This window comes from Archocentrus centrarchus, chromosome 9 (assembly GCF_007364275.1).
Source record: "Archocentrus centrarchus isolate MPI-CPG fArcCen1 chromosome 9, fArcCen1, whole genome shotgun sequence".
NCBI classification, from domain to species: Eukaryota; Metazoa; Chordata; class Actinopteri; order Cichliformes; family Cichlidae; genus Archocentrus; species Archocentrus centrarchus.
In genome coordinates this window covers 13,164,561-13,177,890 of record NC_044354.1, presented here as the reverse complement: position 1 = coordinate 13,177,890, position 13,330 = coordinate 13,164,561, and the positions used below count along the sequence as shown (strand labels likewise).

At 40.8% G+C, this 13,330-nt stretch overlaps 1 protein-coding gene across 2 annotated transcripts; it reads left to right on the top strand.

The window, feature by feature from the left end:
- Positions 1 to 1,482: 1,482 nt before the first annotated feature.
- On the top strand, positions 1,483 to 10,120 carry zcchc8 (zinc finger, CCHC domain containing 8). 2 transcript variants are annotated; one of them, XM_030737437.1, is made up of 15 exons: positions 1,483 to 1,701; positions 1,837 to 1,879; positions 1,968 to 2,042; positions 2,209 to 2,308; positions 3,924 to 4,001; positions 4,098 to 4,201; positions 4,324 to 4,389; positions 4,518 to 4,578; positions 4,686 to 4,822; positions 5,681 to 5,823; positions 5,959 to 6,074; positions 7,775 to 7,861; positions 8,270 to 8,390; positions 8,705 to 9,261; positions 9,301 to 10,120. In XM_030737437.1, exons 1-15 carry the CDS (start codon positions 1,506 to 1,508, stop codon positions 9,838 to 9,840), a joined length of 2,424 nt encoding a protein of 807 aa, XP_030593297.1. In that variant the 5' UTR covers positions 1,483 to 1,505; the 3' UTR covers positions 9,841 to 10,120. The 2 variants fall into 2 exon arrangements, with proteins under 2 accessions (XP_030593297.1, XP_030593296.1); XM_030737436.1 differs by having other exon boundaries at positions 8,705 to 10,120.
- Positions 10,121 to 13,330: the final 3,210 nt, after the last annotated feature.

Genomic DNA, 13,330 nt, shown 5'->3' with positions numbered 1-13,330 from the left:
TGTTTTGTGGACTTGGAGAAGGCATTCGACCGCGTCCCTCAGGGTATCCTGTGGGAGGTGCTGTGGGAGTATGGGGTGTCTGTTGTTGCAAGCGGTTCAGTCAATAAGTCGGACTCGTTTCCTGAGGGTGTTGGACTTCACCAGGGCTGCCCTTTGTCATAGATTCTGTTCATAATTTTTATGGACAGAATCTCTAGGTGTAGCCAGGTGGCGGAAGGCTTCTGCCTTGGTGAACTCAGAATCTCACCTCTGCTTTTTGTAGATGATGCGGTCCTGTTGGCTTCATCAGGTGGTGGCCTCCAGCTCGCAGTAAAATGGCTTGCAGCTGAGTGTGAAGTGGATGGCATGAGAATTAGCACCTCTAAGTCTGAGGCCATGGTCCTCAGCTGGAAAAGGGTGAAGTATTCACTCTGGCTCAGGGATGAGTTGCTGCCCCAGGTGGAGTTTAAATATCTCAGGGTCTTGTTCACGATTGATGGGAGAAGGGAGCAGGAGATTGACAGTCAGACTGGGGCTGCGTCTGCAGTGATGCAGACAGTGCATTGGTCTGTCGTGGTAAAGAGGGAGCTGAGCGTGAAAGTGAAGCTGTCGATTTACCAGTCAATCTACGTCCCTACCCTCACCTATGGTCACAAGCTTTGGGTAGTGGCTAGAAGAATGAGATCGCGAATACAAGCGTCAGAAATGAGCTTCCTACAAAGGGTGGCTGGCCTCTCCCTTAGAGATAGGGTGAGGAGTGCAGCCATTCAGGAGGGGCTCAAAATAGAGCCACTGCCCCTCCACATTGAAAGGAGCCAGTTGAGGTGGTTCGGGCATCTGACAAGCATGCTTCCTGGGCGACTCTTGGGTGAGGTGCTCCGGGCATGTCCCACCGGGAGGAGGGCTCGGAGCAGATCCAGGACACACTGGAGAGATTATATCTCTTGGCTGGCCTGGGAGTGCCTTGGGGTCCCCCTGGATGAGCTGGTAGAGGAGGCTGGGGAGTGTGAGGTCTGGGCTTCTCTGCTTAGGCTGCTGCTCCAGCAACCCAGCCCTGGCTAAGCAAAAGAAAATGGATGGATGGATGGATGTGTGTGTCATCTGGTTTCATGGATAGATAAAACTGTGTATAATCTGCATAGCAATGAAAAAGGATGTTATGCCTTCTAATACTGCTACTTAAGGGAAGCACGTAATGTACAGGTGGGACACTGTGTCACTGTGTCAAATTTAAATAAGAACAGAATGGAATTATCTACAAATCAAATGAGTTTTTCATTTATGCTGTTTATTTGTATATAACATATCAACTAATAAAATATGCTTAGTATGACCTTTAAAGTACCAGGAAAATAATATACATTTATTTCGTCTATAATAACAATTACTTTACGCAGCTACTGCAAGTTTAAAATAATCCAAGTGGTTTTTCGCAGTCACGCATTGTAATGGTTAAGTTGTTTTATTGTGAAAGGACAAGGAAGAATCTCTTTTGCGCATGCGTATTGCATATCGTGTTTCCGCGTATGGATCGGGTAGCGCCAGCTATGGCTGAGCTTGATTTCGGGGATAATGAGCTCTTTCAGCAGCTCGATGACTCTGGTCCGCCGCTTCCGACGCACCTTCGCTTCACAGATGACGAAGTTGAGCAGGACGAGAAGAGCCAGCTCCGGAGCAGGCTCGAGGAGAGCGATGATTACATCCAGAGACTCACTGAGGAGAATATCCTTGTGGCACTTTGTGCTAGCACTAGCTTACATTTGCTAACATAGGCTGCAACCAAAACACAACATAGAAATGTCTACTAACAGCCCTTTTTCTGCAGACTTGGTCTTTTTTCTTTAACTCCTAGATCACATAAAGTATTACGAAGGAAACTGAGGATCCTGACACGACCAAGGTAATTAGGAGATACTCAGCATTGATCATTTCAAATGAAACGAAACTGTTCACCAATCATGATCCTGCGCTGTCTCTCCCCCTCACAGCGGCATCACAGTTGAAGATGTTAACGCTGACGGGCCTCTTCTTCAGATCCTTTATACAAACAATATCATATCAAAGTAAGTTAGATTTCTTTTTATTTTAAATAGGTTTATTTTCATAAGTAAAAGTCTTTCTTTGGTGAAATATCTGACATCTCTTGTAATTTTATAGTATGTTTAGTCGGATGCATCCAAACATGTGAATTACACTTTATTTTAAATTCAAAAACAATTGCCCTGCTAGGAAGTGTCGTCAGGAAATTGAAGACTGCATCTGCAGTGTGATTTTGAAGCACCAGAAACCAGATCGTGAGAAGAAGTCCTCCTTTCACATCAAACCTCAGGTGTTTACCCAGAATATAGACAGCTGTGGAAAAGCATTTGCCCCTTTCTTGATCTCTTCCTGTTTTTTTTGCATATTTGTCACACATGTTTTAGATTGTCTAATATTAAATTTAGTTTGATGAAGAGTAAATAAATAAATGATGGTTTAATTTATTAAGGGGAAAAAAATTATCCAAACCTACCATAGCTGTGGAAAAAGTAATTGTCCCCTAAACCTAATAACTGGTTGTGCCACCTTTGACAGCAAGAACTGCAGCCAAGCATTTCTGATAATTGGCAGTGAGTCTTTAACATTGCTGTGGAGGAATTTTGTTGTACTCTTCTTTGTAGAATTGTTTTAATTCAGCCACATTGAAGGGTTTTCCAGCATGAATCTCATGTTTTAGGTTGCACCAAAGCATCTCAATCAGATTTAGGTCCAGACTTTCAGCCACTCCAAAAACCTTCATTTTGTTTTTTATGAGCCATTCAGAAGTGCAGTTGCTGGTGTGTTTTGGACAGTAATTGCCCTGCTGCGTAACTCAAGTGAGCTTGAGCTTCAAGAGCACAAACTGATAGCCGGACATTCTCCTTCAGGATTTTCTGGTAAAGAGCAGAATTCATGGCTCCATCAATTATGACAGGTCATCCAGGTCCCAAAGCAGCCTCCAACCATCACATTACCACCATCATGTTTGACTGTTGGTACGATGCTCTTTTTATGAAATGCTGTGTTAGTTTATTTCAGATATAACAGGACTCAAACCTTCCAAAATGTTCAGCTTTTGTCTTGTCAGTATTTCCTAAAAGTCTTGGTGACCACCAAGTTGTTTTTTGGCAAATGTGAGATGAGCCTTTGTGTTCTTTTTGGTCAGCAGTGGTTTTTACCTTGGTACTCTCCCATGGATGTCATTTTTGCCCAGTCTCTTTCTTATTGTTGAAAATGAACAGTGACCTTAACTGAGGCAAGTGGGGCCCACAGTTCTTTAGTTGTTCTGGGTTCTTTTGTAACCTCCTGGAGTAATTTTAGTTGGCCGGCCACTTCTGGGAAGGTTCACCGCTGTTCCAAGTTTTCTCCATTTGTGGATAATGGCTCTCACTGTTTTCTTAGTCTTCGAAATGACTCTGTAAGCATTTCCAGACCAATCGATATCAGTGACTTTGATTCTCAACTGTTTATTTATATTGTTTTATGACATGTTGCTTTTTGAGATTTTTTAGCTTATTTCACTTTGTCAGACAGGATCTATTTAAGTGATTTCTTGATTCAGCAGGTCTGGCGGTAATCAGGCCTTGAGTGTGGCTAGTAAAATTGAACTCAGCCTTCCAAAATAATGCACTTAATCACAGTTCATTCATGATATAACAAAGGAAGCAATTACTTTTTTCACACAAGTCCAGGTAGGTTTGGATAGCTTTTTTCCCCTTTTAATAAATGAAATCATCATTTAAAACCTGCATTTTGTATTTACTCAAGTTATTGTTGTCTAATATTAAAATATGTTTGATCTGAAACATTTAAATGTGACAAATGTACAAAACAAAAATAAGAAATCAAGATGGAGGCAAATACCTCTGTAAATAACATCAATATCACTATGCTGTTTAAAAATACATGTTTCTCCCTCTATAAAGAATTCAGCTTTTGCTTTGGATGAAGATCCACAGAAAATGTCTTCTAGTAGGGTGAGAACAACAATGGAAGCCTTTAAAGTGAGTACATGCAATTATTTCTCAATGGAACACACTGAAGATGGGATGCATAGGCTCACAAGTAGTAACTAATTGTATTATGTTTTTTTGTTTTAGGTAGTTGGAAGTGTCTTATATTTCACTACTTTCAATATTGATAAACTTGGACAGCCTCTGGTGAATGAAAACGCCCAGCTGACTGAAGGATGGGAACTTCCAACGTATCTTTAACATGAATAAATCAGCCATTTATTGGCTATGAAATGGTGTAGTCTGTTTTAAAAAGTTTAAGACGTATAACTGTATGGATGAATGTAATATAACTTCCTGAATTGTTACAAAGATATCAGCAAGTCTTCAATCAAGTCATTGGAACTGATGGACAGGAAATAGAAATGAAAGATAAAAGGCAAGACTGGAACCATTACAAACCTTTTTTTTTTTTTTTTTTTTTTAATTTCCATCTTCTGTTTATAACTTTGCTTGTTTACTGTCTCCCATATTAATATATGATTATTCTGTCTCTGTTCACTGCAGACCAAAGTCTATGTGTTTCAACTGTGGTTCAAGCGGTCATCAGCTGAGAGATTGTCCCAAGGTACCATTAATGATTTATTAATATGACAAAAATCTAAGGTGAGCACATTTTTTTTAAAAAAAGGCCAGAAAATAATTTAATTTAGTAATGAATTGTTACTCTCCTAGCCTAAAGACATGATTGCAATTAATGAGAGAAGAAAGGAGTTCAATCAGAGCAACAATCAAGCCATGCAGAGTAACCAGAGATACCATGCTGATGAAGTGGAGGAACGGTTTGCCAAATATAAGCCTGGAGTCATGAGGTAGGATTTTTTTTTTGCTCTGCACACATCTTCATTTAATCTCAAGCAATATCTAATGGAGTTGGGTACCTTTAACATTTGCATCGGTACCTGATGGTACCTTTTTCGGAACTCAATTTAAAATTGGTCGCATAATAAATCCGCACTTCATTATTGAAACGTTTTCTTATGTGTTCACAACATTTTACACACCACAGCAGCTTCCTTGGTTGCTGTCTGCCAATATCTGTGATCTTGATGTCACTGTCACAGTGTAGTACAGTATTAAATATTAAAATAGTATTAAAAGCCCTGTTTCTCTGACAGCAATTTACCAAAACTGCCTAAATAATTGTCTGAAAAAAAGGTTGAAGACACTGTCAGTGTCTCACTAAAAATTTCATCATCATCCTTGGGTTCTGCTTCTTGCATGTTGGTGACAGATGTAATAATGTTAGCTGCAGATCCTTCAGCGAATTTGGATTTCTTGCTATCAAATATGGTACATCCTTCAGTTTTGAAAAGTGTAACCACACCTGAGACTACTATGGGCTTGCTGCCACCGCCCGGTGTTTTTGTTGTTAAGAGGTTGAAACTCCGGAAACACTTGGACCTATGGCCTTCATCGCTGTTCCTGCCGAAGGCCACAGGCCAAAACGCATCAGTGTTGCTGGAGCTTCAACCTCTTTGGACTATTGGTCTTCTCTGTGCAGCTTGGATGCAGGTGAAGTTGTTTAGGATTTTGCAGGATTCAGGATTGATATCACAAGGTTTTACGCTCTAACCCAGATGTGCTCAACACTACTGCTAACCAAACAATCCTAGTGTTTAGCCTTTTAACTTAATTTAATTTTTTAACTGTGTTGTGCTTTTGAACAGTGAGGAGCTGCTGACAGCTCTGGGCATCGATGAAAACACCCTCCCTCCTCTGATCTATCGCATGAGGCAGCTAGGTTACCCACCGGGTTGGCTCAAAGAGGCAGAGATGGAAAACTCTGGCTTATCACTGTATGATGGAAATGGTAAGTTTTTAACTAAAAATAGAAACTTAAAAATAAACCACATTTATTTTCTTTCTCGAAAAGAACTAGTAGAAAAATTTAAGTTCCTGAAGTCCACAGAGATTAGAATTTTTTTATTTTTTGTTCTTTTTACAGCATCAAATGATGGCAGTCTAACAGACAACACTACTTCACAAAACATCTCTTATGATGTTTCCAAGCTGGTGGATTTCCCAGGCTTCAATGTACCTGCACCACACAAAATGAAAGATGTAAGTGCTGCAGTTTGCTTTTTCAGCTGTGTGACCCTCCAGTACAGCCTAGTTTCCCATAAAATGTGAATGAATATATGATGCGATGTTTGAAAACCATTTAAACAAAATATTTCATTGAAAAAAGTGCAAAAACAGGTCTAATGTTGCTGTGTTGTTAATTTTGAATTTGATGCCAGTAACCATTTTACAAAAATGGGACAAGGGGAATGAAAGACTAGAAAAATCTTTAAAAACTTGTTGAATAATCTTGACAATTTTTTAGGTAAAAACCAACTGATCAGTAACATGATTGGGTATAGCCTGCGTTCTTTACACTGTTTAATTCAAATCGACTAAATTAAATCAAACTGCCTCATTTCTCCCCTTGGTGCGGTTTCTCTGTGCAGATATGAACACAGTAACTGCACTCAGGTGTAGAGCAAAGCAACCTTAAAGGAGACGGTCTTGGTCCAGTTCTGAACAAACTACAAAGTGATTCATTTAGAAAGTGATCCAACCTCAGTCTGACTCGGCTACACTGTACGCTGCAAGTTTGAGTGAAACGCCTTCCATAGCCAGGTGTGCTTTGCATTCTGGCACACAGCAGAGTGGACAAACTTTCGCAGTTAGCTATAAATGAACTGATTGCTCTCTAGTGTAGAAAACAGCACCTTCTTCTTATATTTACTTTGCTTGCTCCTACCCCAGATACGTCTGGCCAGTAAGTGGACTGAACATTCTCATGTGGATTGTGATGCATTTTGATTCACTTAGTTTTCTCTGTGGTAATAGAAACCAAACTGTGGGAAAAAGTTAGGTTTATACACTTATCAACGGCATGGGCAAAGAGGCCACAGATATTTCAGGCTGTTTCTCAATTTAAAATTGCAAAGAGCTCGAGGTGTTCATCATCTACTCAAATAAATGATATTAATGTCAAAAAAATGATTTGAAGAAAAAAAATATCTACACATGGACATAGGGACAGAGTGTCTGCAACATCCAAAATTCTATGGTGGAGATTATTGAATGGGCTCAACATTGATTAGAAATGTAAACAGGATCCAGAAATTACACCACTGCCACCTAACAATTAAAAATGTAAAATTCTGAAGAGGAGCGGGTTCATCTGACTAGTTATCACCGCACAGTTCAAAGTCTGGTCTGGGTGTCCATCAGTGCACTGTGAAGGCCTCGTGTATGATGAAACACAGGATTTGGAGCAACAGTTGCAGCCATTCAGATGACCATCCTGTTTGTATTCCAACAGCCTGGCCCGCAGTAAAAGTTCACGTACTAAACTGGGTTCTAACACTACTAAAAATACTCTGAGCTGTTAAGCAGCTATAACAAACAAGAATAGGAAAACATTTCATTTTTTTAACCTCAGAAACTGGGCGATGCTTGGACATGACCCTTTCATGACTTTTTGACAGATGTTGCTGGCATCAACTTCAAAATTAGTTTTTAAGACTAATTAAATGTCTGTGTCCAAATTTACTGTGTTGTACTATTTTCAATTAAATATGGAGTTTAAATTATTTACAAATCATTGCTTTGTTTTTATTAACTTGCTTCAATTTAAGGCTGTGATTTTGTCCTTCACCAGGAGTTGGCATCATGATGATGGTACACTGTCTTTTTTTTTTAGATGGTGGGACCTTTTTTAAAGTGGAAAATGTCACTTTTTGTTTCTGTTTTTTTCCTCTTTCCTTCAGGAGTTCATGCACTTTGGTTCGATTCCAATGCAGAGCAGCCACATGAAGCAAAACTACGCAGCCTACCTGTCCAGCTTCTTTCCTGTGGTATATATCACAGCTCGCTCCTGACATCTCATGCCAACAACTTCCCAGCTTTAACCAAACTTTTTCAAATGTCACCATGCAGACATCTTGAGCACTATATATCAGATTCGCTCTCATTCCTGATAATATCACTTATTTAGATGTTTCAGCCATTACTGTTCTTTAAAGCCACAAAAATCTACACTCAGTATTGAGGCTACTTTGCTCTGTGCAGTAGTCCACATGAGCCACTTTTAAAAATCTATTTCACACAGCCACTTTACTAACCTGACTGAACAGGGCTCCATTCAGTCCACAGGATTTAAACATTTCATTACTTTAATTTAAAATCTTTTAATGGCACTAACAAAGAAAAGAAGTGCAGTTTTGGCCAGAGTCTTATTACATGTTGCCTTTCCTTGCCAACAGCCTGGCGCCCCTTCCAACAAGAGAAGACATGAATTTGACTCATCCCCACAGCTGAGGAAGAAGACCAAGTCTAGCCCGGACCGGACCTCGAACAGGAGCTCAGATATGGATATTGAATCAGGTAAGTATTCATCTTGGTCACTCAGCCTGTATTCACATGCTCCTCAAATGGTTAGATTTCAAGAGTTGGGATCACATTCCTTCAAATTCATTCTGTGTGTATATTTTGAAGTTCCATCCATCCATCCATTTATTTTTTTCCTCTTGGAATGTGAAAACAATATGGATCTTACTAACTTTTATGACTAATTTAGGTCATGCTATGTGGGCAGAAACAATGCTGTCATATTCTAAACAGATGTTCAGTTATTTGTAGCTCAGCTGCAGAACAATACTTAATAAATAGTCTGTGGATGACTTTATTTCTTCTCACAGATCCAGGAACACCTTATCATATTCATGGCCCTGGTGACTTCCAGTTCCAGCCACCACTGCCCCCTGGCTCTCCTTGCTTCAGTTCTCCCCCTCCTTTACCACAAGGCACTCCTCCTGCTACACCCACACCCCCACCTCTCCCTAAAGGTACACCTCCACCCACACCCACCAATGGCTCTCCAGCTGTGCGAGGGTGTGACTGGGTGGTGGTTGATGAGACCGCAGAGGGAACAGAGGACGACATGACACTGGAGGAACTGGAAGAGCAGCAGAGGCAGATCATGGCAGCTCTAGAAAATGCTGACACAACCACTAATAGTGACTGTGAGACACCTGCAATGCAAACTCCCGTACCAAGTTCACCAAGTGTGTCCACATCTGCACACATGGACACGGAAACAGAAGACATGGATGAAGAAATGGATTCAATGAGACCTGGAGAACCTTCTTTTAGCAATGAAATTCAACCAGACATTCAAGAGGGTTTCTCTCAAAGCCCTGGACCAGTCAAAGTTGAGGATGACAGCCCTCAGAGTCCCGACCCAGTGAAAGCCCAGGACAGCACCCCTCAGAGTCCCGACCCAGTGAAAGCCCAGGACAGCACCCCTCAGAGTCCCGACCCAGTGAAAGCCCAGGACAGCACCCCTCAGAGTCCCGAACCAATGAAAGCCCAGGACAGCACCCCTCAGAGTCCCGAACCAATGAAAGCCCAGGACAGCACCCCTCAGAGTCCCGAACCAATGAAAGCCCAGGACAGCACCCCTCAGAGTCCCGAACCAATGAAAGCGCAGGACAGCACCCCTCAGAGTCCCGAACCAATGAAAGCGCAGGACAGCACCCCTCAGAGTCCCGAACCAATGAAAGCGCAGGACAGCACTCCTCAGAGTCCCAAACCAATAAAAGCCGAAGCTGACAACCCACAGAGCCCTGAGTCAGATTTCCCTAATACGGTGGGAGGAGATTGTGCTTCTGTCGAGAAGATAACTGCTGTTCCTCATCGGAGCAAGTTTGCAGCTGGCATTGTTCCTTTTGAAGATACACCAGAATTCACTGAAGTTGCTGAAGCCACAGGAACATATCTTAGAATCAGAGACTTGCTTAAAAACTCCCCTCGAAGTTTGGCAAAGAAGAAGTGAAAATGTATTGCCTTGATTCAGAACACAGTATATTTTAATGGAAAGTCTTGTTTTCATCTCCATTGAGCATTTTTTGTTTTTGTTTTTTTTTAGCAGTTTTTGTACTAAAATGAATGTCTATGCCGTGTGTGTACAGTTGATGTGTAAAATTCAATGAGGGAAATCAGAATCAGAATCAGAAGGTTTTATTGCCATATGGGTGAACAGGTTCACAGCATTAGGAAATTGCTGCGGTACTTCGTGCTTACAGAAAAAAAAACAAATAAGTATAAAAACTATAAGACAATATACAAGTATACAAATTGCAAATATACAGAGATATTAGAGCTATAACTATAGCACAATATTACAAAATTACAAAATATACAGTGCAGAGACTAATTAAAAGATAAAAGAATGTAGACTATATTCCACTAATATGTACATCAGCCTTATAAGGATGCTGCAACAACTGCTTTTGACCAGCTAGTTTCAGATTTTTCCAGCATTAGTGTACTGTTTACTTCACTGTAAAATTTGTACAATAGTAATTTCTTGACATGGATTACTTTTCTTACTGTTGTGTTTTTCTGTTTCTCCCACTTGAATTTCTCTAAAATAGCTGAGTAAACATGATTGTTTCTGTTTCGGTGGCTTAGTTTTGTCCATGCATCCATACCTAGATGCAGATTTTGCAATGCGTATGACAACGGCAAGCGTGGCCAAATATGCAGATTAACAGTCTACACTTCATTGTGTAGCTATTTTTAGAGGAGCTCAGTGGACAATTAGCTGACTTGATCATATTAGAGCTACCTTTATAATGAAATCGCAGCACGATGAAATTCAGTTTAAGTACAATTTATTTTTTGTTTCTATGATAGAAGTTGGGTCTGCATTCATTCTTTACTACCGTATTTTTCGGACTATACGTCGCTCCGGAGTATAGGTCGCACCAGCCAAAAAATGCATAATAAAGAAGAAAAAACATATATAGGTCGCACTGGACTATAAGTCGCACTTTTTTTTGGGGGGGGGGGGGGGGGGGGGGGGGGGGGGGGGGGGGGTTGATAGAATCCGAGACTCAGAGCACAAATTCCATCTTGAACGGCAATTTAAAATAATAATGGATTAAAGAACAGGACGAACACGGTTACACCTACGTTATGCTAACGTAGCACATTCAGCTACATGACGCACAACGAACACGTGTTCGGTATTGTAACGTTGTAAACACACTTCCAAAGTCGGCGATATTCACAACAAAGGTCGTCTTTATTAACAGAAAAACGGCTGCTGTAGGCCACAGCCACGCCAACCACAACTACAACAGCGGAACAGCAACACACACACAGGCAAGCTCTCGGTCTTTTTCTCTCTCTCCATGCTGCCTTCACGAACCACCCGAACAGTCCGAAATCCCACAACATCAACACGCTCTCTAACTAAGAGAATCGCTACAGTATGTTAACGTAACATTAAGTTATTCAGATAACCATAGCATAAAGAACATACTAACAAGTTAACCAAACCATCAATCCATTGAATTCTTCATCCTCGGTGTCACTTCTAAACAATTCCGTACACTCCGTAGACGAAGCGCCGCTTCCTCTTCTGTGTCGCGTTAGTCAGACTCGTCGTCAGCTGCAGTTCCAATTATTCCAGCCTTTCTGAATCCCAACAGGATGGTTTGGTTGTCACTGAAGCCCATGTTTTCTTGATCCATCCAATGACTTCCAGGAAAGTTGGGTGGCGCATTCTCCCAGTTGCCGTTAAGCTGTGCTCTCCATCCATCATCCACTGCGCCCACAGGTTACGCAAGACTGCCTTAAAGCTGCAGTTCACGGAGATGTCAAGTGGCTGGAGTATTTTGGTTCATGTGTTATAAATGTCACATATACGTCGCTCTGGAGTATAGGTCGCACCCCCAGCCAAACTATGAAAAAAAGTGCGACTTATACTCCGGAAAATACGGTACTTGAAAAATAGATTTATCACAGAGCTGATATGCAACATGTTAAGAGATTTTTAAGAATTACCAGTCTGGTATCAACTCTTTAAAAGTAAGATTATCCAATAAAGTGAATGGGGGTCCATTGACCACTTTATTAGGTACAACTTGCTGTTACTGGGTTGGACCCCCTTAATTCTTCATGGCATAAATTAAACAAGGTGCTGGAAACATTCTTACAAGATTTTGGTCCAAATTGACATGATGGCATCACACAGTTGCTGCAGTTTTTGCACATCCATGATGAGAATCTCTTGTTCTATCACATCCCAAAGGGGCTCTGCTGGATTCAGATCTGGTGACTGGAGGCCATTTGAGTACAATGAACTCAGTGTCATGTTCAATAAACCAGTTTGAGTTGATTTGCGCTTTGTGACATGATGTGTTACCCTGCTGGAAGCAGCCATCAGAAGATGGGTGTGCTGTGGTCATAAAGGGATGGCCATTGTCAGCAACAATGCTCAGAAAGCCTGTGGGGTTTAAATGATGCTCATTTGGTACTAAAAAAAAAAAAATCCCCCACACCATTTCCCCACCATCAGTCTGAATCATTGATACAATGCAGGGTGGCTTATTGTAGCCTCAGTTTCTTGTTTTTAGCTGAGAGGAATTGCATCCAGTGTGCTCGTCTGCTGCTGTAGCCCATCTGCTTCAAAAGATGCTTGTCAGCATACCTTGGGTGTAACAAGTGGTTGTTTGAGTTGCTGTTGCTATCCTATCAGTTTGAAGTGGTCTGGGCTTTTTCCTCTGACATCAGCTGGAGCGCAATGGATAGTTTCTCTTTTTCAGACCATTCGCTGTAAACCCTAGAGATGGTTTATGAGAAAATATCCCAGTAGATCTTCAGTGTCTGAATAATTCAGATCAGCCTGTCTGGCACCAACAACCATGCCACATTCAAAGTAACTTGAATCACCATTCTGATTCTCCGTTTGAACTTATTGCAAGTCATCTTGATCGTGTCTACATGCCTAAATGCATTGAGTTGCTGTCATGTGATTGGCTTTGTTAGATGACTAGATAAACAAGCAGTTGAACAGGTGTACCTAATGAAGTGTCTGGTGAGTAGATGCAAATCCACATACGTGCAGATGTGAGGCAGGCTTATCACGCAGAATACCTGACAGCGCAAAAGGCAAATTCACTGAACCTCTCATAAAATCATGTAACCATTCACCTGCATCAACAGACAGGCTCTGGATTTCACATTTTAAAATTCAAGTTCCTAATATCAGGGAGTAATCAGTCAAGTCTAATTTCATGTCTCCTTTTTTATTGTTAATCTATTGAAGCTTGTTTAGACGACTGAAAAAAAAAACAATCAAGCAAACAAAAACAAACGTTTTTTGCTATACGTAAGATTTAATTTAAAGATAAAATTTTCAAGTAATTTTTCTCTATTTCGAGCTATTTTCTCAGACGTTTGAGTTAGTAAGTCGAAATTTTGAATTATGGATTGCAAAAAAGAAACAAAAATCAACAACTCCGGAAAGAAGCTTA

Excerpts from the sequence above, each read along its gene's own strand:
- zcchc8 (XM_030737436.1), top strand. The coding sequence starts at position 1,506 with ATGGATCGGGTAGCGCCAGCTATGGCTGAGCTTGATTTCGGGGATAAT. Across the intron at positions 2,043-2,208 it reads ACAAACAATATCATATCAAA|GAAGTGTCGTCAGGAAATTG; the intron begins GTAAGTTAGATT and ends TTGCCCTGCTAG. Across the intron at positions 7,862-8,269 it reads TGTCCAGCTTCTTTCCTGTG|CCTGGCGCCCCTTCCAACAA; the intron begins GTATATATCACA and ends CCTTGCCAACAG.